Genomic DNA, 27,289 nt, shown 5'->3' with positions numbered 1-27,289 from the left:
AAAACCTGAAGTTTAAACAACAACATTTTTTCTTGTCCGCTGTTGTATTAGGGATGACTGTATTATTATTTTTTCTGTCTTTTGCTTTTTCTGCAATTGGAGAGCGGCGGGCAGCCCCTGCCACATCAGGACAACCGGACGAAAGTGAACGAATAGTGTTAAATCAAATTTATGTTCGTGCAATTGCCGCAGTACAAATGAAGGATTGTTGCAATAATTTTTACGTAGGTTTTTACTTTTTTGTCAAAGGGGACATTTGATAATGTTCAAATGGCATTTTCCTGATGGAGCGTTTCAGAATGGCGTTACTCCACTGCATGTAAACATGTCAATACCCACAACACCCCTCTATTTAATTCAGATGCTTGTTTTATTGCAACTAAAATGTGCAAAAAAAAAAAGTAATTTGCTGTGACCCAAATTTTGTGAATACAAAATTTTACTTCATCATCAAAACCTTGTATTCTATTCACACTCAAAAATCTTAGATATATTTTATTTGCAATAAAACGTTTTGGTCATGTAGCTCATAGTTTTGCTCAAAAATGATTTTTTTTGTCCCACCAATTGCTCAGATTAATAGGAAATTGAAGTCTGCAGCAAATGACAAAGAAAGGAATAGATTATGGAGATGACAGGAATTAGAGAGGAGAAGGGCTGAAAAAAACAAACTGGACTACGCAAATAGAGGAAAGAACAAATAGCTGCGCGAACGATAGTGTCGCTTTGTCCACATTTGTGGACAAGAGTTTGATGCGTTCGGTCGGCTTCGGTTGATTTGACCAAGCATGCGCTTTGCGATCCCTCATTAGCCGTTAGCGTGTTTTCGTTTCGACGTCCGAGGTTCCGGCCGTGTTGTGCGTTTCCTCGGCTCAACAGGGGATTCATTGACTACAAGGTAAAATTGTGGCATTTATGTGAAGAGATACAAACAGGTGAGCAACTAAACATAAATGGGGTTGGGTGAAGTCTGTGAAGCATAAATCTGAAAAAAGTTCAGATCAGAAATGCTAAATAAAAGCCAGCAAAGCATAACTTATCTGGACAGGTTGCTTAAAAAAGTCAGCACAAATTAATATCATAACCAGAAAACTGAAAGGAATTCCCAGAAATAACACAAATAACAAATAATCCTCTGCTGTGTCTGGAAGTGTCCATCATTCAGAAATCTCACATTTGGATTTTTTTTTTTTTTTAAATCCCTGTTTTCTGTTTTGAATCGTTTTACGTTTCATGTCAGTTGCAGTGTATTTCCGACGGTCTCGTCGCCTTAACACCCTATCTATCCAGATCCGTCTGTTTTTTTTTTTTTTATACCTAGCCTAAGATTCTATCCAGGGTTGCGTCACATAGTTGTTTTGTTTTCTGGGATGTTCCCACAACGTTTTTGATATTCAGCTCCGTCGTTGTGAAGAAACGTATTTTTCACTCGAGTCAAAAAAAAAAAAAAAAAATGGTTATCTAGAAGCACAATAAACTCATCATTCAGGTTCCTTGCCGGTAAATGAGCTCTCGACATCACGAGCGTCACAGGACTCCACCCTCCTACTTTAGCAGAGAATCTTCTGATTTTATTAGATCTCGAAGGCCTTTTGTTAATCTTGGCGACCGCGGGCATTCCTCGCAAGCCAATCTGGATTTTAAAGAAGAAAAAAAAAAAAAAAAGCCTCCAGAGCAAACAAGCTGCACCCTTTTTTCAGTGTATCGTCAGCATCTGTCTGCCGTGGGACACGATGCCGATGATCTGGTTTGGAGCAGCTGTCTGCAAGTGCATCCACCCCCGATGGCCTCGTGTTGCCTCCAAAAGCATGTGCGCCATGTTGAGTTGGTATTTAGGGCGTCTTGCCTGGTTGGGATCCTGTCAGTGGCAGGCAGTTTTCCAGGTGATGCACACTCGGCCCCCATTTCCTCCACTTTCGGCCGCTTTCATCTCTCCCTGATGCCTCGACGACGTGACTTGGCCCGTTTTAGAAAAATTCCTCCCTTTACCGCTTTCAAAGACGTGCATTGTGTTTTACTACAGGTGCTTAAAGATTTCACCCCTCTCTTGTTGTGGCTCTATCCCCTCCTTTTCTTCAACCCCCGTCTGCCCGGGACCAAAGAGCACTGTCCTTGTTTAATGTGGAGACCGGGAGGCTCGGGGTATCACGCTTCCTATCAAGGGCTGTATCAGAAGAAGGACCACCAAAGAAAAAAAAAAAAAGGCTGTTTTGCTTCGCTTCGTCTGCCCCCATCAGTTTCCATTCTTAAAAAACAGTTGACATGAAGTCACAATCAGGCAGCTATTTGAGACTCTACAGTTCAGCAGGCGTCGAGGAGGTCAGGCTGCTCCGACTCGCAGTACCGTCTTTCTCACAGGGGTTCGGGTCCGGTGTCTACGATTCCATCTAAAACCGATTTCCCATCAAAGTGCGTTTTTTTTTTTTTTTTTTTTTGCAGGCGTTTTTTACACACTTAGCCTGAGGCCGGATGCTCAATCGGGCGACTCGTTGCAACCCGGTTCCGAACACGATAAATTTGACCTTTAAACACGAGCAGCTAAATCAGAGCTTCTTCACCTTCTACTTTAATTAGTCTCTCGAAAATACAATAAAGCAAAAATAAATGTTTCTAAATGCAGATCAAAGAACTCTTTTAGGCTGAAAGCAAACATTAAGACCAGAGTCGAATTATAACCGAAGGTGTAAACAAAAGTCACATGAGAATGTGAGAACTGAACTGACCAGCTTCACAAAGATCAACAAACCAACGACCGAAACAAGACCAGAGTACAGAGGCTTCGGGAAAAAAATAAAAATAAATAGATAACCGCAATCTGTCAGAGAGAAAGCTAAAATATCAGCTTTGTAAAATCGGGTGAACTGGGTGCACAATTGGTCTTATTTTATAATGGCTATTTTAAAGACGGGTGAACTTTTTTTGTTTTCCCTCTCAGGTTTGTTCCATCACAAATGATTCATTCCTTAATTTAAGAACCACTGTTCAACTGTTTCAGCTAACCATCAAACTGCTGTTTTCACACTACCCCCAAAAAAACAAAGGAGAAAACGGCATCATAACATCGTCATCCAACACATCCAGATAAATCACTTTAGTTTAGTAGTTTTCACGCATGTTTTGGTGCGCCTGCCTTGTCCACAGATTGTCTAAATAAAGATTAGATACAGTCTCCAGTGCAGTTTGCTCGATCTATCGTGTTTATTTCACGATGGCTGGGTTCCCGCTCTCATCAGGAACCGACCGTCACCTCGGCTCTGCATTTAATGACGTCGGTGACGCCTTTTCTCTCTTTTAAATACCGAAGGTGATATTTTCATACCAAATGCAGTAGAGATTAGTTTGCAGCTGCTGCAGCCACTGTTTCGGGGATTATTATTTTTCTTTTGTACAGCATCCGCTGTTTGACGCTGCTAAAGTTCATTATGTCATCGACGGTGTGTCGACATGTGAAGCCGTGTTGATGAAAGGCTTTTACGGTCCATGACTTTGGAAAAAAAAGCCTGTTAGCAAAAGTTTTTTGCGCACTTTACTACTTCAGCGGCAAAGACGTTTGCAGAGGAATTCTGAATTACACAGTGTTGTGTTATGACCTGCGCCTCTGTATTGATGCAATAACTACGGTGCCCCCTCCGTCGTGTGGTCAAGTGTTCCCGCTATAACACTGCACACAGGTTCTTACTTGAGGGGCGAAACCAAACATTCAACAGTCTTCACTTTGCGTCAGTGGAGAAATTCAAGGCGGCTTTGGTCCACTGGACATGAAAAGGCTGATACATGTATCTGGAATCATTTCAACAGTGACGAAACGCTGGATTCAGGCTGTTATTTTTTTAGTGTTTGGTTGTGGTCAAAAATTAAAGCGGTGATACCGGTTGAAAATAAAGAATAACATAATTTTGATAGCGGGCCGCTTCGACGACGACAAAAAAGGAGCTCGACAGTGCCTATATCTTTCATCGTGTGTTTTTTAATTGTATCCTTCATCAATGGGGTGAATCATCCGACGACGACGTTCTGTTTGCGCCACGAAATGAATCCTGTGTAACAACATGTAAGAACTTTTGTTCTCACTGCAGAGTTCTGAATTTTGACATTGACCCTTTTGGACATCTTAAGTTGTACGTGAATCAAGAGTTCGGCATGTGATGTCTTTCGGATTGAAGTCAAACGGCTGGCTGCTCCGGCTCTACCGAGCGGTTCGATAAGTGATCCTTGACGCTCCAAATGCTTTACAACCCGCTGTGGGACCAAGGCGAGGCTTTCCAAATCCCAAGTCAAGGCAGGCAAGTGTCTGTCTGAAACTGCTGTTTCTGAAACAGTTGTAGGGCAACAGGTGTGTTTGTTTATTTAAAACTGTGGACTGTGAACCAGCAGCAGCTCCAACTTTCACATTAGGACTTTTTTTCTGTAACATTTTGGGATAATGGGTATTAAGTCTAGTTTTTCCTCATAAAGAAGAATTTTATTTTATTCGTGTCAAATCCAATCGGAAATCTTCATATTCGTGAAATCACATGACTTTGGTCAATAACTCGGAAGTTTGTTGCTAAAATAACTTTCAAATGTTAAGCTGACTTGTGAACTGGTCTTCAAAGTTGCAACCCGATAAATAGTCAAAATGTATTGTAACTTCCTTCAGACAAATATGGTAAATCCCGATGATTTTATTTATTATTTTATCAATTTTATTTTATTAAATTATGCGGTTGAATGCAAATACTTCCTTTAACTATAACAAATAGCTCAAAACTCCCTGCTAACTTGAAAGAGCGCAAATTTGCGAGATTTTGCAGTACATGTAACCAGTATTTACGTAAATAGCAGGCGACTGACATCCTTTGACAGCAATTAAATAGACTGTCTAGACAGAATGTGATATTATAAATGGTGTTGAAGCTGATCACTCATGTTTCTGACATTCAGTTGGATCTGATCAATCGCTCCCAGCTCAAGTCAAGGGAAGAATGCTCAGTTTTTCCCCAGCAAACTTGACAGCGGGCCATCAGAGACTCAGCCTGCTGAGAAGACACGCTCTGACGACTCTGCGCTCTGCAACATACGTACGCAAACTCACGTAAGCAAACAGACGTGTTTCGCGATGGTACATGCAGAGACAAAAGCTCTGCATGCTCAAACATGGCACCAGCAGATTTCCAGAGCTCTCACACAGACAATTGTGCACAAATAAATACAGATATCATCCAAATAAAATGGGGTTAAAAGCAGAACATCTGGTAATAATGTAAATATGGCATATATATATGCAAAATGTTCAATGATGACTTTAGCATATATCGTTTTGTCTTAACAAATATAGAAAGGTTTTTTTTTCTTTTTTCTTTTGCTTTGTTTTGCACACATACCCACACCTGCAAACATTGAAACCACTCTGCAAAGCGTATGTGTTGAGTAAGCTGAAGGGCATTGGTGTGCCTCTGCAAGTATTCCCTCCGCCATGCATCAATAAAGTCATACTTTTTGGGTCATAATACTCAATTGCACTTGAGGCATTCACCGTGTTTGCCTTGCTGCATCCACGCAAAGACAAGAAACCTCGGGCCTGACGGTCATCGCCACCCGGAGATGTTCACAGAGTGCTACGGGGGTTGGCAGACATGAACGGTCACAGTTTGAATGCCTGCTCATCTCAGTTATGATCGGCCTCAAAATTAAGACAATACATGACAAAGGAGATGACAGGAGTGAGGTTGAATCTGCTGTTCATTTACTCCAAAGCAAGCATAGCCACTCATATCGACGAAATAATTCGACATGAAATTTTAACGCTTTCTAGTCAGCCCACTTCTCTTTTAATACCTGAGATTGTAATGGCTCTTCATTTTATTATCCACAATTTTAAGAACCACCAAAGACACATCAACAGCGGTAAGTGCCTCATGGGCCAGACTTTTAATATCACTGACCAAAGGCCTCTTTTATTTAGTCCAAACAACCCTTTAGGTGATGGACATGAGTAAGAGTACTCCAGTATTAATATAAAAGCCACACTTTGTTTGTATTTGAAGAATCCATAAAGCTGTACGGTTTTTGACAGCTGTTAGTGATCATAAATTTCATACATAAGCAAAATTATTCTGGTATTAGTCTTCTCTAAAATTTGCTCAGGGACAAAAGGTTGATTATTATTTTTTTTTATTTTCTTCTAGCTGATTTATAGTTATTTATTTATCTTAGTGATAAACGTGCATTTCGGGCTCACTTCAACCAATCTATATCCCAACAGCTACACCTAGTGGTGATGTTGTCAAATTGGCAGTTTCTGAAGACCAGCCCAGTCTAATTCTATTGGCCCAACCGAGTGCCGCTTCCGCTTACACTCTGCGTCGCCATTGGCTCAATAACGCGTCCGTCACACTGACATACGGAAGTGTCGCCGCCCACAACAAAGATGGAGGACGATATATCAGATTTGAGTAGACCTCAAATGTACTTGTTCGGTGAGCCAATTTCTTCCGATAAACCTCAATCTCCTTGGTCGCATAACGAGTTTTCCACCGTATTGTTGCACAAACTTGGAAATTTGTCATTTAGAGCTTGAGGGAGCTAGCAGAATTAGCTTGTGAACCCAGCCTGCCCCCACGCGCGCCAAATAAGCTCTATTGTTAGCTAGTGGAGGGAAAATAACGTCGAGATGTACATTCTCAGGCCAACTCTAAAAGAGCAAAGCGCTTGTACCGATTATTTAATCCCACGCTTAAAAAATGTATTAATTGACGTCTAAAGCGAGAATTATTAACCGCCCGTGTCGCCAACTGTCGCCCTCTCTCTAGGTTGCACCCTCAAATCGGACAAGCGTGAGTTCAAAGTTGACGTCGACGACGATGAGACGGAGCAGCAGCTGTCCCTGAAAGCGGTAAGGAAATAAACCATCATCCCCACAAACTCCGTAAAACAACCCGGCGTGGCGTGAATCACGGCCCCATTATCTTTTAAATTGCTACTCCCGGGAATCGATTGCACGGCACCGCCATACGGGCGTCAAGAAACGAGACAAGACCCCGTAATTATTGTGATGACATGCATCTGTGTGTTTACAAAGGAATAGTCGAAATAATGTTAGTTTTGGGAACTTGTATTTGTAGTCACCTGATAAAACAGCGAGACTGTTTCATGCACTCCCCTGGAAATCAGCAATTTGTAAAGCCCTGTGCAAAACTGCAGCTTTTATAGCGTCTGTTGCTCAGGATTGCTCATGGTATTGACTTTATTCCACCATTTATTACATTTATAGAAGGGCTGTTTATCTGGAAAAATATCAACCATCCAGAAACAGTTTGCAATGACAGTGTTTTGAGAACAGTAGAAACAACAGGCTTCATTGCTGAGCAGTCCATCTCTTCAAACTTGCAAGATAAAATCCTCAAATCATTAAGTATTTTACATGTTACAATGGAAGTCTTCACAATAAAAACAGTCATTTTTATTTGACATTTTTATTTCACCATTATCTGCTTAAAATGTAATTAAAGATTAAAAAACTTGCAAGCAGTTGTAAATAAACATTCAATACTGGTAATGCAATTTGCACCTGAGACAAATTTGCCTGTTGCAAACCTGAAATCCCCCAAAGAAAATCATACAAAGCAGACATGTAATTTTATAAATGAATATACAGAAGAGAGGATGATCACAGTCTTTCCGGCCCTGTTAACCCAAACAAAATAAAGCAAAAAAATAATAATAATTAGTCACATAAATGCTCACAAGATTAAAGATTTGCTCCCAGGTTTTATGTAGGATTTTTTTCATAAAAAACGGAAAATTAGTTTTAAACACCTACCACATTTTTGAAGGATATGGGGTTACGCAGACCCCATATGGATCTACTTCAGCTTGGAAATGCCAGTAGACAGTGCCTGTTTGACATGCCACCTGTCCCTTCAGGCCTGTCTGGGAGCTGAGGCTGAAGATAAATTCCACATGGTGGAAGTGGAAGGCCTCACCTATGATGGAAAGACCACCAAAGTACCACTGGTCGTCCTGAAGCCGTCTGTTTTGCCGTCTGTGAGTCAAGTCATTGTTTTTCATACATCTATATATGCAGTACACACAGGGCATTCTTGTAGTCTTTTGTGTAAGTTTATAGTATGTTGCTGCTTGTTGCTTTCTTTTCAGGTCTCCTGAGAATATACATTCTTGAAAAAATAACTTTCATAATCATGTACTGCAGATGTTTGTAAGCTTGCTGATTTATAATGCTATTATTGAAATTCCACATTCAAGGTGAATTGATTTTATTTTTTTCCATATTCACATCGCTTAAATTAATGAAAAAGAAACACGAGAAACTGATTGTTACACTCAATGAACTCACCGGATTATCTTTATTATCTTTTACCATCCAGATGAATTTGGGTGGCTTTGAGATCACGCCTCCAGTTACCTTTCGTCTTCAGTCAGGCTCTGGACCCGTACACATCAGTGGGCAACATTTTGTCAGTGAGTGTGAAATGAACACCTGTTCACATCTTTTGTGCACCAACATTATGGAACAGTTAACTTCTTGACACAAGGCAGATCTGCCTTGTGGATGTCTCCAAGGCAGAGATAAAGGCACACCTGTTTGCTGCTGCATATGAGTTCTGAGTGGTGAGGTTGAGTTTTTTTTTTTCTTTTTACATTTGTTATTATTTTATTTATTTTTTATTTTTTATTTTGCAGCAAGGTGGTGCAATAGTTAGCGCTTCCAACCCACAGTAAGTAGGGTCCTGGTTTAGTCCGACCACAGGCCCTCCTGTGTTGATTTTGCATGCTGTCCTCGCTCTGTGTGTGTTCGATAGACTCCGTAATCAGTGATAATAATAATAATATATATATATATTTATCAAAATAATAACATACAGCATAAATCACCTGAATCAACAGCCACTGTAAACATTTTTACGTGCTTTGATCACTCCAGTGCCTATAATGCTGATTACAAACGTATCTCATTATGATTAGCATCTTTGACAGGTTATTATTATTAAATATCAATAAAAGTAGAGCCAGCAATTCTAATTTCTGGCCATCTTCTACTGATTATCGGGGATGGGGTTGCTGGAGCGGCAGCCTTAGCGGAGACCCAGACATCCCTCTCCCTGGCCACTTTGTCCAGCTCTTCCAGGGGAATCCTGAGGTGTTTCTAGGTGATGTTCCTGAGTTGTATTTTCGTCTGTGCCCGGCCAGGCCCTAGATTGTAGGCCCGGTCACCAGGTGCTCTTAATCGAGCTCTGTCCCTGGGTCTGACTCCAGAGGGGTGGGCCTGGTGACCCATGTCCAGGCAAGGGGAGCAAAGTCTTTTTTTTTTTTCTTTTAACCTCGGACCTGCTTGCCTTGGGCAACCTTACCAGGACCGTAAAGCCCCTCCAACACAATTAGGGGTGGTGGCCGGAGGAGGGCAATTCTAATTACAGTGCAGTTGTAATTCCATTGGATCACTGCGTAAGCTTCTTAAAGACACCCTCCTTGGCAAATTAATTCCTCACTTATTGAGAGATTTTCACTTTTGTTTGGATACTTCAAAATACCTTATTTTCTTTTTAAGCCTGGTTTGACCCCCGTCCTTTGCTTTCCTCCTTTGTGCTGAAACCAGTGTTTGATTTGTAGGTGTGAAAGATTCGGAGGATGAAGAGGAGGAGAACAACTCGTCGCCCGTGAAGCGGCCTGCAGGCCTAATGCCGGGGAAGAAGCGGGCAATGGTAGCTACTTTCATTTCGGTCTTGGACTTTATTCAGCCACAGAGGCACTTTCAGTTTGGCCCATGAAAATAACATGTCAGTGGTTCCTCAAGGCTGCTGCTCCTGACATTTTCCTGAACACTCTTAAGTCAGCCGTTGGCACGGCTATAGCTATCGGCCTGCTGCTCACCTGCAAGAAGAGGGCAACAGGAAATATCTCTGAATTAACAGCATACCATTTCCTTAGATCTTAATGTGTTAAGTATTAAGAAGAAAAAGTTTTCAGCCTATCCTTAGTGGAGCATAGTTGATCGATATGATCAACATGTATTCAAAAAAAGTTTTGGTTCACTAAATGTTATGTCTTTGTAGAAAAAGCTAAAGATGGATTCAGATGAAGATGAGGAAGACAGTGATGAGGATGAAGATGAGTATGTTTATTTTTTGTTTGGTTTTTATTTTGCGCTGTTGTGAACATAATTGTCATCATGATTTTGAGATAATTTGTCACAGTGCCTTAAAATTGGGATTAATCGTGGCATGTCCCCGCCCTCTTTTTTCTGTAGTGATGATGAAGACAATGAAAGTGACGAAATGGACGTGAAACCTCAGAAAAATGTTGGAAAAGAGTTCAAAAAAGTAAGCTACATAAACATTTGCACATGCAGTCTTACACAATAAGATAAAAATGTATACAGTGATTAAAAACTACTATTGTTAGATGAGGATTTTATTAGTAAGAAATGAAGCAGGTAATAGTTTTCAAAATGTGAGTTTTGGGGGGTATAAACAAATCAGTATCCTCTATTATTAAAGATTGTTGAAAACCTATATGAATTATATTTCCCCAGGTGTAATCAGTGTCCATGGATACATAGCTATGGTTATGTCTTTATTCAAAACTGCCTATCATACACACACACACACACACACATATATGTGTATATATATGTAGTGTAACTGAAAAAATGTGCTGTAGATTTTTTTTTTTTTACATCAGAAATTGAAATTTTAATAGATTACTGTCACGTTATAATAAGATAACTGTTGTTTTCGGCAAATGTGTTTTGATCATTGGTTGATCAGGTAACAAGACAGAAGTTAGTACCACTAGTGGGATTTGCTTCCACCTTGTCCAGTCTGCCTGTTGTCCACCAGGTGTCAGGGTAGCCAGAATATTCTCCATGAGTTCTCTCTTTTTTTTTTCTTGTCACTGCGGCCATGAGAGACAGAGAGAAGTTTATGCTCAGTGCAGTCGACTTACTCCCCTCTTGTTCTTCCTCATCATTGTGAGCCCCTTGTAGACTGTATCCTGTTCTAACGTTTCATTTCAGCAGGCCCTTCCCATTCCTGCACTCCTTGACCGTCCTCCTTTTTTTTTCGACCAGGGGAAAACATGGAACTTTTTCATCCTGTTCGCTCTTGTACCCACCTGTTTTCAGAGAGTAAAACACAGGGTCTGTGTGGCGTAATGATTGGATTTCTCCTCTGTAATCTGCTTGAATTCTCACTGTCTCACCGGCGAGGCGGCTCTATTTCATGCCTGTACAAATATACACGCATGTATGTCATACATACTTGTAAACGTTACACATTCATATTTGCTACCATTAGCAATACGCTTGGTGCGTGTGTGTGCGCATGTGCACATGCACACACATGCACACACCAGTTATGGGAAACATCTTCCCTCCTTTTTTTTTTTTCTAACCCTGCATATCTTTGTCCCTCTGTCATCCCACTGTTAATATGATTGCCCTTTATCGTCTCTCGTGCCATTTCAGCTTTGCACCTGGCCCTTGCCTTTGAACACTCGCTTTGCGTGTTTGCTGCAATCACTTTCAAGTGTCTCAGTGCATGTGTATCTGTCTATTTTTTTTTTTTTTTTCCTATGCTAGTGTCTGTTTGTGATTTCTGGTTCCTAAAAAAAAAAAAATACAGGCAATCCAAGTGCAAACGGTGCCAAGCAGAAAGATCAAAGTATGGCAGATGCACACATACTTGCGATGTGAGCGCCGATCCTTGCCTCGGGTCAGATGACAACCCTGCGTTTTTTTGTCACCTGTTGTTTTATTCTGTTGTCTTCTCCTGCAAGTCCTCCATCTCCTGTGCCCCATTACGTATCCTCTGCACAGCCATAATCCCATCCTTCACTCAAAATCATTTCTGAGTCATTTTAAATGATGTAGCTTTTTTTTTTTTTTTTAAAGTACTGAGAGCATGACTGGCAACTTTAATTGATTAACTCATTCGCACTGACATTTTATCTTTTGGCTTTTGATCGAGCGCTTTCGTGTTTCACTGCAATACTGATTGTCACTCTATAGCATATAGTAGATTTTGTTTTTTTCAGGTAAACTTCTAGCAAGCCATCAACCAGATTGTCATAGTACATTTGATAAAGTGTTTGTTTTGCTCAGGTGTATATTAAACAAAGCACTGATGATGTGGGGATAATAAGAATTCACGGATTTTGCACCAGTTACATTCGTTACGGCTCTCAAGTAATGGCTTCAGCCCCTAAAATGCCTCAAGGCACAAATTTTTCATCCTGGAACATTTAATAGGGACTTCATGTTGACGCTGCTACACCTTTGGAATGGAAGAGCAGCTTTCATTGTATTTTTCAAACTCAGCCGTGAGCGATTCTGATCATTTCTTCATAAACTGTGACAAAATCTGAACTGGGAAAAAAAAATATGAAGGAAGGGGAAACACTTTGTGTTTAGTCTGCGATTTTGGCATTATGGGATATATAGCTTGTATTCCCTATAGGTCATTAATTGGAATTTTGTGTGCCGCCATGGATGAAGCAGCAGTTCTGCCATAAACCAGTCGCGACACTAGCTTGTCTGGTAAATTGATCCCATTTTGGAACCAGCGGGTCCCTGCTGCAGGTTCTCAGGTTCTGAGGATTCAGGAAGCTCAAGGATTTTGCCCTCGCAGTGAGCTAAGTTTAACACAACTAATAATTTATTACAAGGATGAAAACAGCGACCGTGTTTTATCTTGTCTGTTGCCAAAGTTGCGCCGGCTAATAAAGCTGTCATGTTGGATCATTTAGAGGTATAGCTCCTGGAAATTACATGTGTAATTGCCGTGTAGCAGTTACGTCAACCCAGGCAATTACAGGTATAACTCATTCCAAGGCGAATATTGTGGTGTTGAGGAAAGGCTTGATGCAGGTTTCAACCGCGCAGGTGATTCAAAGCAATGGAAGCCCAATGGGGAAGGAACCCCAATATGGTTGAGGACAATTATGGGTTATTTTGGTGTCAATTATTTTAATAATGGGATTTTAGTTTTACACCTTTTTAAGAATGTCCTGTAAGTTTGAATAGCCATGTTGGTCAGAGATGAAATCGTTTTTGAGTGTTGTTTTGTAGTCCACCTGCAAACAGTGAAACCTGAGGTGTACTTTAAAATACATCTAAAAATAGAATTTAGTGCGTATGGACACGTGCGGGAGAGAAAGAAAAGGATGTGATCCCAGATTATTGAAGGAGTCCGAATTCAATTACAAGCACATCTACACATGCTTTTCATATGGCAGTGAATTTGTTTGCTTTCTCTGCAGGAGATACCAGTTTTTAGTGACACAATACACCGAAAGCACCAGGATGATTTTAGTGATTGTCTTAATGTGCCATGTAAACTTGCCCAAAGGTCACATATTGAACAAAATGAATAATGGTTATAACTTTAACCCAGACACCTGGCACATGACTGATGCAAACATTTGAATTACTTTTACAAGCTTACTTGTTCTCCAAGATGATTTATTGATGTGGAATCAAGTCTTGGTCGATTCTGATTCTTCCTCAGGGACCAGAGTCCTCGGGGAAGAAGCAAGACAAAACCCCGGGGAAACAGAACGGGCCTGCAGGAAAATCATCAGGATCAGGAGTCAAACAAGGGAAGGTAGGTGGCACAACAGCACACTGTATTCAGGATGTTAATCTTGAGATTCAATACAGGTATCAATTCATCAGTATTGGTAAAAATACATATTTTCTATTTCTAGCTACCTCTCCTGTAGCTACCCTATTGCTATTGACAAAACCTCAATATTTCCTTAAATGGCCCGTATGTTGTTGTTTTTAGTGTCTCTGGTAAAATAGCAGGAGTGGTGATGTCAGCCACTAAAGTACAGAGAGGTGACATATCTCTGAGTCATTATTTATAGGTGTTATAAAGCCAATGTCAGTATCTCTGTTATTAATCAAAGAGGCCCTATCATATTTTAGCACAAAATATTATTTGCCCTGTGTCTTTCAAATGTTTTTGGGTCTTCTCGTTAATGAGGCCAAAGAAAGACCATGCCCGACTGGATCCATAATAGAATGAGAATGTTACAACCACCAGCCGCAGGCCCCGGCATTTAGTCTGTGTTTCTTAAGTTTTTCACCAAGTGTTCATTTTACCGTAAACTGTTATTGTAAGGTCCCATTACATGAAGGGAACACCTGTGTGTGTGTGTGTGTGTGTGTGTGTGTGTGTGTGTGTGTGTGTGTGTGTGTGTGTGTGTGTGTGTGTGTGTGTGTGTGTGTGTGTGTGTGTTATGTAAAAAAAAAAAAAAAAAAAAATCAATCTTGGAAGGCACCTGGCACTTCATATTAGGTTTTTAAATGTTTTTATTTTTTTTATTAAACATGTCAGAGTTGTCACGGGGGTAACGAATCAAAGACCAGTAGTCGAAAAAGCATTTTATAATCTTAAGTATTAAAAAAGAAAGAAACTGGTGCATTTTTACAGACAACTCTGAGGAGGCAGACACATGTTGAAGACACATGGTTGGCTCTTGGATCACGAACAGGAAGAGTCTTTTGCTTTTAAGAATTATTTAAAGTCATTAAATAGATTATGCAAATTAAGGCCTTCAAAAGCATTAAATTCAATATCTGGAGGCATTAAAAATGTAAATACATTAGATTGTTATTGGCCATCAGTTGATTATGCTATATAAACAACAATTTTGATTGGAATTATGTGACGATCGGTGATGATGGAGAAGCCGAAGCCTTTAATCGGCCATTGAGTTGGAGAAAGAAGTATACAGGAATAATCATACACAAAGTTAAATCCATGTGCTTCTGTAGTTCCATTGTCACTCAGAAGGTCATATGTACACATCTGCTACTGTGCAAAATCTATTCCAGATGTAAATGATTGACATTATTATGAATAAAGGTATCTGCAGTTGGACATTGTCATTGAATTTGGTTAAAGTGGCATTAAAAAGCATTAAATTAGATGAGCTGATACCCGCAGAAACCCTGTTAGAAAACAATTAATTAAAAAAAGGGATCTTTCAGTGGCAAAACCAAGCACTCGGAGGCGCATTCTGTGATATGCCTCTGCAGGATTAGAGGTTTCTGACTCACTACTGGAACAAGTCCAACCAAAATTTGTCTCCATAAATCATTCAGATCCCAAAAGATGGAATAAAATAGGCCCTCGAGTTGTGATGGTTAAGAAATTAATATAATTAGGGGAGAGCAGTGCAGTTAAATTGTGTTAATTGTTACACACTAGAATGTACTTAACACTAGATTTAAAATAAATAAATAAAAAGGAGAGAAAATCCCTAAAAAAACGTTGTTCTTTTTTTTGCGTATAATTGCAACTATTGCCGCATGCCTTCAAAGACCAAGTGTAAGCGTTTACATTTATTGGGCTTTGAAATCAATTAAAAACAAATGAAAGAAAGATGTAGCGTCCCCTCATTCCTCTCGGGAACGTGATAAAAGCCCGTCGCAATTAGCTGAGCCTAATAGTACATTTCTTCGACGGAATGTCTTGGACAGCCGCCTCTCAAAGGCCCAAATCTTGAACTCTGCCACTCTTTAAGCAAACACACCTGACCTCTAAGAGGGTTTCCTGGGGCGAGGTTTGAACTGCTGACCCCTTGACCCGACCCTGTCGTCTTGTGTTGCAGCCACCTTTGATGCCCCCACCTGAGTCCCCCCCTTGGAACCGGCCGACGTATCATAGATACATGTTGATGGGACTCTGTACACATTTCCCAGAGCGCATTTATCTTATGAAATGTCCGTGGGGGGGAGAAAATGGGCTTAGATAAGACGTCGTGCGTCGGTTTGTTTGATTAAAACATGGCCAGGGCTAAAGGCACCGCTGCTCCCCTCAATTAAATTGTCACGTTAGACCTCCGGGAAGAAAAATGTGATTTTTGACTTGGTCAACCCGAAACCCGGTGTCGATAAACACCCCCGGGGAGAAACCGATTTTTCCCAAAGGGACTCACTTTTATCTACTTTAGCTACTCACAGCCATGTATTCAGGGACTATTTCAAAGCGGGCTCTTGAAATCCACAGTGAGATAAGCACAGGGACCGCCGGAGCCGTCCGGTCAGGTTGACGTTCCGGCCGGTGGAGCTCGACCTGCCCCCCCCCAACCCCCGATCCCCTCTCACTTCGACACAACAAGTGTTCCCTCTCGACAACCTCTTCACACCCCTCACTTCCTGGACACACCTTCTCCCAATTGCTCTCATTACCAGTGTTTGATGTCTGGTGCAGCTTGCGCTTCCAGATGCCCTCAAGGAGTGAGGAAGCGGGCGTGGATGTTTTTTTTCTTTCCTAAATGCAGGTGACTGGTCATTAGATTGGCTCGTCAGATCTGTTGCCAGTACTGCAGTTCTCACCTCTCGCGGCCCAGTATGTGGCTGCACCTCCTTGCGTAACAGGCTTGACACGAGGACGGGCTAACAGGGGCTGCGCGGATCTGAAGCGAATTTATCTTGCAGCTGGTGTCTTTTGATTGATGAGTTAAGAGAAGTCGATGCCTTGAAGGAGACGTCAGAGTCGTAAACTCGCTAACCACCTCACCCGGGCTTATCCCAAAAGGGTGTGAGTCATTGCTTAAGCGACTGATTGACATGTGTTATAGCAGGTGCCTATCTGGATAGCATTAACTATAAAGGTATTTACCTCTGGGTATGACTCCCTGGACTGGAACTGTCGTGTGTGTGTGTGTGGAAAAATGCCCAGAAGACAGACCCCGACCAGATTTAATGCATAAGCACTCGAACGCCCAACCTTTCCCTTCAATAATAAGACACTCGCCATCCCAGGGCAGACCTGATGAGCAAAGTTGACGCACACCATGTGTTTGGTAGGCACTTAGAATGAGAGATTGCATCAAATGATAGTGTGCTTGTGATTAAGTTCCATGTCTCGTGGCATCTGTAATCAGCGTCTGGCCCAGATGAAAAAGCTTTGGCGTTTTGTGTTTATCAGCTGTTTCAGGTCCACAGCTGTCCTTTGGAAGTAGAGGGCTGCCTGTAAATAATAAATACATAGTGGATTTGTCTGGCCAGGAGCCAGCAGCTTATGTGTTTTTTTTTTTTTTTTTTTTTTTTTTTTTTCGTCAGCGGGGTGTGTGCGCGCCAGGGTTTTCTTCATTTTATACCTTTTGATGTACACTATAAAATACAAGTCTCTTGGGGACAGGGACAGATGATTGCATTTAATTTTTTTTTTTTCCCCTCAAAATAGAGTTCATTTAGAAACGTGTTCCACGTGTTTTTAACCATTTCCTGGTTTTTCAAAGCCACGCATTCCAGTTTTTTTTTTTTTTTTCATTTATTTACTTTTTGCAAGTAATTTTGGACTAACCCATGACATTCACTCAAAAGACTCTCCCAGGTCATAAGAATGTAGTCACGAGGACTCAATCCGATATTAAAGATTCCTTGAAGGTGCCATCAGTAGCTCTGATTAGATCCCATTTTCGAATATCCCCTCAGCTTGGCCAGCTGTCCATTTGGTCAAATAAGTCAAATAAATCAAGGGTTTACCCCCCCTGAGTTGAGGAAACCGATCCTAACAGAACAGTACAACACTTTCTCAGCCAGGTGGTTGTTTCAACTGCTACTCTACCCCATTTTTGAAAAAATATTGTCCTCGCAGTAAAGGATTTGTAAAATAGCGGTGCTCGTATTCCTAATATGAGAATTGCTAAAGGTTTTTTGTCATTGGCTCTTTCAGACAAGTAGGTTAGAAATCTTTCGGCTAGTTGCCATTTTCATGCAATTTGTAACTATTCTACAATGTGGGTTTAAAACAAACGATTCAAATTGTCCGGTTTTTCTGTTTGATTCTGAGGACATTTGGAAATTCAAGATTCTGAAGGATCCCCATAGTGAAAGGGAAAAAAAAAATACACACCCCTCTGTTTTTTTCCTTCTCATTGTTCACACATGCAGCCCTTCACAGCCGTCCAGACATATTCCCTGTCATGATATCAAGTCTTGAGGTGGGAAATTGGCTGTGCAGATTTCTCACAAAATCAAATTCTGGCTGCCATTCACTCATGATCTCTCGGAGGCAAAACGCAGAAACTTTGCCGGGAAAGGCTACCCTCATGAATGAGCCTTCGCAAAATGCAGATTCCGGCCCAGTCGCCAAGGGATGCGACCCCGGAAGCCGACGGCTTTTAAAACGCATGTTTTCTTGAACGGTGTTCAAACTCACGACTGCCCCTTTAAGGAATTCTGCGAAGTCAAGAAATGCAAGGAAGAAAACATTGCTTATCGGAAAAGCTTTGCCAGTCCCGTCTCCTCATCCCCAGAGGTTTCTTTAGGACAGTCACAGCGGGGTAAGCTATCGGTCAAGGTCATGCCGACTTTGAGCCCTCGCTCGCCATGTAATTTCCCCATCACTTATTTGGCAGCTACAATGCAGCGTGTTTAATTGGCAGCGGAGGTGGTTCAGTCAGAGAAATCACTGTGATTGGCTGATCAGCTTGAGTGAATCTGTGCATGATTAGAGAAAATGAGGTGAGCGAAAGAGTTTCATCATGAGGGCATGCACCAAATGTTCTCAGTTTTCAACTTTGTGTCATCCGATCACTCCTGGCAACAGGGCCATTTGAAACAAAACTTGAGCTAATTACGTGCATAAACACATTTTTTTGTGTGAGTCTATGTGTCACAGATTTTCTGAAATGTTATGTTTATTTGGAAAAACTTGGCGTTATTGGATTAAATATCCATATGTTTACATACACATTCAGGACAGATATCTGAGCACTGGATAAAACCACGGTCTTGCTTCATTTTGTTGACATATTAAGAGTCAAGAATTTTTACTGTGGGGATTTTGGATACCTATTTAATCACTCCATAAATCAGAAAATACTGTCAATAGCCATAAAATCTCTTTTGGCCTTATTTTGTCAAAATAAAATGTTGAATAAATTAGGTTATGAATGATGTCTTGACAAAGCCCTCTGTATAAACCTCCAGAACATTGATGGGAATAAAACAAGGAAGATGATTATCTGTCAGCCCCGAAGTGATGATTATTCTCGGACCAATGTGAGAAAACCCTCTTGAAGAGAAAACGTAGAAAGCGAATGTCACAATTTCACAAATACAAAGAATATAGGTCAAAATTATGTAGTCCCCGTCTGTTTTTTTTTTTTTTTTTTAAAGGATGAAGTTGTTTAGTAATTGAGCCCAACCCTTGCTTGTAAAACAATGCACGTGTCTACTCCTACAGTTTCTTTTCAACTAAACTGTTAAAATACAGAACAAGCCAAAATAGTAAACCACTAACAACAATCATTAACGCTGTGTTACTTTTGTTATCTTATTTTTTTGCTCGTCTGTGTCCAGCAGCAGGGCATTCTAATCCACGCTTAAATAGCGCAGTATATCAAGGCTCAGGTGTCACTGGCAAAGTCAAAAGTCATTGTTGTTAGAGTTATGAGGGAGGTCTTTTTTTTTGTCTTTTCCTTTTATTCTGCTGATTAAAAGGTCCAATTGTAGCTTGGTTTTTGTGTTGTTTTTTTTTTTTTTTTTTCATCATCAGACTTGCAGCTCTCTTAGGCGGCAGGAAATAACCCAAACACAGGTGGTCCTCACTTAACGACAGGGTTAAGTTCCAAGGGGTCTGTCGTTAAGCGAAACACCGTTTCTGCCGTACAGTATTTACATACATATTGTCCATTTGTACCGTGCTATTTTACTTCTTTTTTCCCTTTAATGTTTATATTTTCATGAATATAGGCCAATTCTAAGCACAGGTAAGCATGTACAATACATACTCACTCACAACTCTGCTGCCAGTGCATTCAGCACGTATTTTAATATTATTCCAAAGCCCGTCGTAACTCAGAGTCGTCGTTAGGCGAAGTGAGGACCGTCTGTAAAACGATAGAAATCACATTGATTTGTTAAAAGCGACCTCAAACAACCCTCTCTTACTAATCAGTAAGTGAATGATGATAGACTCTGCACTAAGGGAGCTGGTCCTCTCAGGGTCCAGTCTGACTTACTCTGACACTTGCTTTCGGTCAGCCCAGATAGCTTAAGCCTAGGTAATGTCAGGTCTGCGGTGCATGTCTGAAAGAAAGGGCCTCCTTTTTGAGAATGAGAGCATTTCTGAGCGACAGACCCAGAGCAGCCCTGTAACCATAGGAACTCACTTTCAGTCTGCAGGCAGACACAGTGCTCCTCTGTGTTGCCTGCCTACATACCGTCCCTGTCCTCATTTCACGCCACTGTTTTATCAGTTTACTACCTGCCCTCCCGACAAATAAGACGCACGCTTGCGAGCGTGAGATTTATGTACAGTTCGGCTTAAACTAAATACTCACCCCGGCTGTCGACTTCTTCGGTTGAGAGCACGTCGATATTTCGCTGTTTACATCAGTGACATCAGTTTACATCAGTAAGCCCTGTGTTAACCGGTAAACACAATCTCACGGCCTTTATCTCACTGATTTGGGTTGAACTCCCCACTGCAGCTGCTGCTGCCGGGAGGTTGGAGTCTGTTGGCTCGATGTCCCGCTCCGCTTTGTGTTTTCTTGATGTAACGTTAAAAAAATTGCAGTATCCCACCAAAGAACTTCATTCTGAATACCGGCTATGACCACCGTGTGTGTGTGTGTGTGTGTCATCACAGAGGTCAAGGAAGAATAATGTTCACGACAGAAAGCGTACAGTTTCACAATAGACAAGTTCACCTTTATCGCTATGAAGGTGAAAATATTTCAGCCAAATGAATCCCACATTTGCGGCATATGTGGTCAGCAGCTGATGCAAGCGAACAAAAACTAGTACTGGACTGGACGGCACTTTTGTATTTGTAGCATGTAGGTCCTCTATTAGTCCCCTTGTGCTTCTTTCAAACTTGTCTCTGGCTATCTATGAAACCCTGCAATTTCTTTGGATTCCACACTGGCTTTGCATGCAGGGACAAGCTCTGTGGTTTTCTGTAACATCCAGTCACAGCATATGGTGTGTGTGTGTGTGTGTGTATGGGTGTGAGTGTGTCTTGTCACACACCTCCTAACAGGACCCCCAGGGCCTCTGCTGCCCAGGTCTGGACACACCTGTTGGCCCGCAAATGCAACACTTATCTTGCCTTCTTCCCCTTTCTAGATGTCATGTCGTGTTGGCTTCGTTGGTATGTCATCATCCGTCTGGCTTTAAATATAAATGACTGAAAAATCAAAAGAATTCATTAAAGTGATGGATCTCCGCGCAACTTTATAAGGACATTGAGCTCTTTGCCCCCTTCTCCTGAGTTCTGCTGCCATCAATGGAAAAACATGTCTATTGCTCATTGGAGAGTCAGGGCTTGCCCTCTCCTGCTTGCAAACAATAAAATGATAATTTGTACCTGATGTATTAAAAAAAAAGAAAAGACAGTGTAATTAGGGTAGAATTTGTTGTCCTTTCTGATTCTTTTATCTCCTTCCAGCTGGTTACTCATGCCAAGTCTGTAAACACGGGCCCAGACTAAATGGGTCACGATAGGGCTGAGGCCCAGACTGGCCCGTCTGTCTGAGAGTCAATCCATCACCCTTCAATTAGAACCAGCGAGACGATAGCAGAGAAATCATGTATCGGTTACCTTTTGCACCCTCGTCTTGATTAATGATGTTTAACTTGGAATCGACCCCCACCGCCACCTCCACCTCCACCTCCACCTCGATTTTACCCCAAAAGTACAAGTCATAAGGCAAACAGCGACTGAACTTGACTCAGAGAAGACGTATTGTGACATAACGGGTTATCTTAAATCTCCCCCTGTATTTGACGTACCGATCAATGTTTCTTATCTACCTAATTTATCTTTTTTTCAAGACACCTGCTCTGGGAAAAGACAAACCCCAGGCCGGGACGTCTAAATCTCACTCTGTGGCCGAGATAAGGAGCAAGTTGTCGACGACGGCCAAAGAGGTTTGGGTTGTCTTCCCCTTTTTGCAAATTGCCGCTCTTAATTGAGCGTCTGACGCGCGGTTAAGCTGATGATTTAATGTACCCTCCCGCATCAGGGGAAACCACTGCCGAAGACGCTGCAGAAGTTTGAGAATTTTGTGAAGAATTGCTTCAGGGTTTCGGACGATAAAGTAAGTCACCTCGAGTCTTTAGGTTTATACTCCTTGGCTTTATTGATTGCACATGGTTTCGTAGCCCAGAGGCACCTGACGTTTGTCCAGAGTTTTTAAAGTTTACGCTTTCGCGCAATATGTTATCAATCTCTGCCCCTGTAATCTTTGGACTTAGTGTTATCGTGTTGCCTGGTTTCGAGAAATCTGTCACTGCGGCTTAGCAACGGCGCGCACATTTACTTCAACCCTCGGTTTAGCTTTAAGAGCCCTTGGCCACAGTAGAGACGCAGGAATGCGTTATTGTTCCTCATACTGTCCACATACCTTACGCTGTCCAGTATGCCTCGACATCTTGCCAGGACAGCGTGTTCTCTTTTGAATTATACTCATTTTTTGTCAGCGGGCTCTTTTTCGAGATGGAATGGGAGTACACCTGCCAAGGCGGACTCTTCCCCGGTGATTTACTGAAGTGTGTGTCTTTTGTAGCCTTAATGAAGGGACTGGTGGGATGTGGACGGTACCAGTCTCACATTCGCATTCAAGGCCTTTGACCACCCCAAGAGGTTTCTCTAAATGCAGAACTTAAATCTTTGTTAACGCCGCTTGTCATTTTGGAAGCAAAACAACGGCCCCTGCACATTGTTCGGAGTGCACGAATTAATCACCCGCGGGGGCTTTAGATTATCACCCTCAACCGCTGTTAATGTAATGCCTTTTCTCCCTGCATCTGTTAAAACTCGAGAGTATTCATTTGCGCTCGCCGTACAGTGCAAAGACGTTAACTGTGCGTATGTGGGAGCAGGTGAAAGCTCTTTAGAGCGCAGCAAGGGCTTGGTGGACAAGAAAAAGAATGGGGGTGGAGTTGGGTTGGGGAGAGCTTGTTGATCCCAGTGTGTAGAAACATCTGTGGAACTGCTTTGGTTTCATCAGCCAAGGCTGAGATTCGTCAGACCTGAAGCACCTAGTCATATACTCTGGTATGTACTACTGCCTCCACCCAACCCCTCGTCGTTCCCGCACGGCCCCATCTAAACTCAGCGTTCCTACAGGCGAGACACACAAAAGCATGTTGTAGTAAAAGTGAGTCATGTGTCTTATGCTATGTAGCACTTCATTTGGATGATTTATAATTTCTCTCTCTTCTCTCTCTCTCTCTCCGCCTCCTGTTTTGTCTTTGTCACTTTGTTTCCATCCCTTTCTCTGCTTTGTACCTTCCTCAGGTGATCAAGGACCTCTGGAGTTTTGTACAAACACTGACTGTTGAGAAGAAGTAACAAAACTTGGACTGAAAAGAAAAAGAGAAGAAAAATTCCATGCTCCGCATCCTGCAAGTGATTTAAAGGCACAGTCGGCAAGATTTCCTACGCAGCCTTATCATTACAGTATCGCTAACTATGACCTGTAGTGAACCGGAGAGATGTTTTCGCGCCTCGTGTTACTTCGCTCCGGTCCAGATCATTAGATGAGTTTGAGTTTGTAAACTCAAGTGTTTTCCCCTTGGTCTGTATTCACAGAGAGGAAAGTGTGAGTGTCGCTCCAGAAAAACACCAACTACTTTTTCATATCCTTAACTGTTTTTGATTTTTTTTTTTTTTTCTCTTCTCGAACATGCAAGCTGTGACGTTCACGTTGCACATTGGTCAGATTGAGTTCAGATTATATTCAGACCGCAAACAAACTGTAACGGATTGGGCTTGTTTGGTCTGCACCCAAGCGCGGTGGCTGGTTTTCCAAAGGAACCACACCAAGGGAGAAAATGCACCAGTTGGATTCATCAGGACTAAACGAGGCAAGTGTGAAAACGCCCTTAGATACGAGGCACATCATGAAACTGTTATCCACTCACAAACCCACTCATTCAAATTTAGCGGAATTCATAAGGACACAGCTGGCTTACCCGTCACATGCCAATCTCCCCTATCTTTATAAAAACAAATAAAGTGGTTCATCGGTATCTGTAGACCTTCGTGAGCAAACGAAACAGCTGCTGTAGAGTCCAAACAGACCAACACTCGCTCCCACTCAGGGCTCTGCTTTTGTTTTGTTTTTTTTTTTCTTATTTCAATCCTACTACCTGTTTTTACCGCTCCCAAAACCTCAAGGTGTTTCCTCCGACAATCATTTAACAATGTGCAAGTGGGGTCTGCAGACAAAGACGCACCAAACGGATGTCAGGAGTCCTGTGCAGGTGAAATTGGTCCTCACGTGGGCCAAAACACTCGAACACTTTGTACAGACTTTAGTCAAGGTTTGCCTGGCACATGCGTAATTTCTGTCTCCGTGACAGGAAACAATTCTCCTTATGAGCTGGAAAACTAAATTACCCTGGACAGTGAATACAAACAAACCTTACTTTTTCACAACCCTCTCACTATTTCCTTATATCTACTTCTCATTGAAAACGCGCTCATTTCGAAACGAGTGTTGTGCATGAAAACTCCAAAAGAGGTTTTTTTCGCCCCATCTGAACACATCAACTGTCCGGACCGTAGAGCCCGCTACGTTTGAGAACGTCCGCAGTCACAGATCCCGCTCGTCTTTGTAGATGGAGAGATTGGCATGTCCACGTCTCGCTTTCACGGGCTGCGTCAAAACTGCAGGCCTGAACTTTGCTCACCGTCTCAGCGGAGCTGGTTGAGCGCTGATGTCGGGCATTTCCGCATCAACGATGCCGTTTGTCCATGTCAATGTTGCCACAGGAGACATTGCAGAATGTGCCTTTATCTCTAAACTGAGATAAAACCCGAGTCCCATTTCTCTTTTCGAATCGAGTAATACGTCCAAGAATGGTGGTGAGAGCTCGTACGGGCTGGAGGTGGACCATTCCCTGTCTTTTGATTGTGATATTTTTTTTCTGTGAATTTTAGTCTGGCTTTGCAAGGTCTTTTTTTTTTTTTAAGCTTATGAAACTTAAATAGATTGTACCATTTGTTGTAATTGTTTTTTACTTACGCATACTATATATATCAAGCAAACATTGGTATTCTCTCTCTCTTTTTGTTTTTTTACAACCTTGCACCACGGTTTACTTTTTCTTTTCCTGCAGCGGAGGTCAAGCAGCTGCTTTTTAAGTTGCTCATCATGAAACAATAGTGATGCAGTGTTCAGGATTGCCACTGGACAGCAAGAGGTGTTGCATGAGGTCTCCATCTTCTGTCTTTTCCACGGTCCAAACCAATGCAGTACATTGACCGAAGACTCTAAATTTAAATTTGCCGGACGTGTTCACGAGAGGGTGAATGTCGGATGTCTCGATTACGTGAAAGCCAGCAGCAGCTCAAGTTCCATATCTTAAAATGTTTTCTTTGAAACAAACTTTTTTTTTTTTTTTTTTTCCAATGACCTGTCGCTGCTCTGAAATACTGAAGCGTCTTACTTTGTCTCTCTTTTAATTAGAAATGCACAGATTTGTCAGCCGTTGCAACTGTAGCGGATGTTACTTGCCGTATGACTGCTGTCAGAAATGCTTTCAATCAGAAAGAATAAATAGACGGCACGGCTGAGGGTAAAAGTTCATTCGCGAAACCTCCATGTCTGAATCTGTGCTGTGTTCAAGGATCTCGTATGAGGCACTGAAAAACCTCTCAGTACGTTTTGTCTGTATTTTGCAATGTGACAGAGAGATGGCGAGTGAAAAGCAAATTGTTTTTATTATCGTTACGTCCAAACCTTGAAATCGTGGAATCCCTTGGTTCGCTTTTAAGTCAATTTTCACTTGATATCAAATCTGTTAACGCCCGCTGTAACGTGAGAAGCCATCGATGATGGAAAAACTACTTCTTTAAGGCACTTGGAAAAAAAAAATAAAAATTATAAATTCAAAAGCAAGAAGAAAAGGTTAACTAGCTGCGATGCGTTTACAAGTTGGCATCGACACCTTTTCTAGTGCATTAATACACTTAACCAAGAATACAGGCCTATGATTAAGCCAGATTACTTTGTTGTTGTTTTTTTGTTTTTTAACAACGTAATCACAAGGAGTATATCAGAGAATTACATTAGAGTAACTTGACGTCACCTTTACGGAAACCTAATAAAGTACTCAACCCCGTAATTGTTTGCACTCTTGTGTATCTGATGACAATAAGCATGCACTCGCTCCGCGCTACGTGTTTATGGCCCTCTGTAATGGGTTTTACGAGCCAAATGTTGGCAGTTGAATGCCATCTTTTAACCATTCAGACGGCCCTAATCGACCGTCCCCTCATCCGCAGACCGTAATCCCGTAGACGTAAACTTAACTCCAGCCGGAGAAGTTTACACCCCCCTGCTAATTTACCTGAATCCGGTTATTCGGTGTGACTAGAAACCAGTTACTGGAACGTAGGATTCGTCTTTCCGCCCACGTATGTGTACGATGCAGCTCTCGTATATGAAAAGTACACATGCTTTGTTCCTTTCTAACAGACTTGTAGAGTTTTACTTTTTTCTCTTGTAAAAACTCCCGTTGCTTATCTTTACAGTGATGGCAGCTGATCATTAATGTTTTGAAGTGTTAGCTTGATCCGCCCCTCCCCTTAGATGGGTTTTGCGCAGTTCTGTTATCACCGTTAACTTTGTTCTATTAACGTTAAAATTGTCTCGTGTTTTAGTCTCCATCTTCAATTGTTTGAACTGCTGCCTCTTTATTTTTTTTGTTTTTGTTTATCTTACTGGTTAATTGTCATATTAAGGCAATTTGACTGTACTGAGTCATTTTTCAAAGACCTGATTGTTTCAATAAAAGATGTGATTGTCTTTTTTTTTTTTTCTTAAAAAAAAATGCATGTTATGTGGCTCATTATTGAATTCATGTTTGTGATTTTAACTCCCAAAGCACTAAACCGGTCTCAGAAGCTAAGATTTCCTTGTATTTTATCCTGTGTGAAACCCATAAGCGACCATGTTCTGCCTAGTTTTATTCACAATTTTAACCCTCGAGTGTAAATTTACAGCCAAAACTACATGTCAAAAGTCTTTTTTTTGCTTTTCATGATTATTCTTAAAACAGCTTGGAACATTTAACTGAGTAAAGTTCATCTCAACCGGTTTCTGGCTGAAAAATTCAGACGATTCACTACAGGGTGCAGGTTTGGGGGGAAAAAAAAACAAAAATGTACCTCTGCATTAGGATTTAAGGATACAAAATGTGTGTCAACTGACTAATAAGGAAACGTGTTAGTAGCATAGAAGAGACACAAGTAGCTGAGTAAGGACCTAATACATACAAATAAACGTTGCAAACTAATGGGCAAAACGAAAG

General features: G+C 41.5%; 1 protein-coding gene across 1 annotated transcript; it reads left to right on the top strand.

Annotated features, from left to right (window-relative positions):
* Positions 1 to 6,388: 6,388 nt before the first annotated feature.
* On the top strand, positions 6,389 to 27,048 carry npm1b (nucleophosmin 1b). The gene is made up of 11 exons (XM_086158169.1): positions 6,389 to 6,458; positions 6,792 to 6,874; positions 7,906 to 8,025; positions 8,367 to 8,460; positions 9,610 to 9,701; positions 10,053 to 10,111; positions 10,247 to 10,319; positions 13,506 to 13,601; positions 21,800 to 21,895; positions 21,991 to 22,065; positions 23,268 to 27,048. Exons 1-11 carry the CDS (start codon positions 6,410 to 6,412, stop codon positions 23,319 to 23,321), a joined length of 891 nt encoding a protein of 296 aa, XP_086014295.1. The 5' UTR covers positions 6,389 to 6,409; the 3' UTR covers positions 23,322 to 27,048.
* Positions 27,049 to 27,289: the final 241 nt, after the last annotated feature.

Source organism: Fistularia commersonii, chromosome 13, assembly GCF_037954325.1.
Source record: "Fistularia commersonii isolate RoL2024-O1a breed Wild chromosome 13, RoL_Fcom_v1.0, whole genome shotgun sequence".
In the NCBI taxonomy this organism is placed as follows: domain Eukaryota; kingdom Metazoa; phylum Chordata; class Actinopteri; order Syngnathiformes; family Fistulariidae; genus Fistularia; species Fistularia commersonii.
Note: the sequence above shows the minus strand (reverse complement) of the source record. Positions and strands in the feature narration are given on the sequence as shown.

Bases quoted from the DNA above. Each gene is read 5' to 3' on its own strand.
- npm1b (XM_086158169.1), top strand. From the start codon at position 6,410: ATGGAGGACGATATATCAGATTTGAGTAGACCTCAAATGTACTTGTTC. The intron at 13,602-21,799 runs GTAGGTGGCACA...CTTTTTTTCAAG, and splicing joins CAGGAGTCAAACAAGGGAAG to ACACCTGCTCTGGGAAAAGA. The intron at 22,066-23,267 runs GTAAGTCACCTC...TACCTTCCTCAG, and splicing joins TCAGGGTTTCGGACGATAAA to GTGATCAAGGACCTCTGGAG.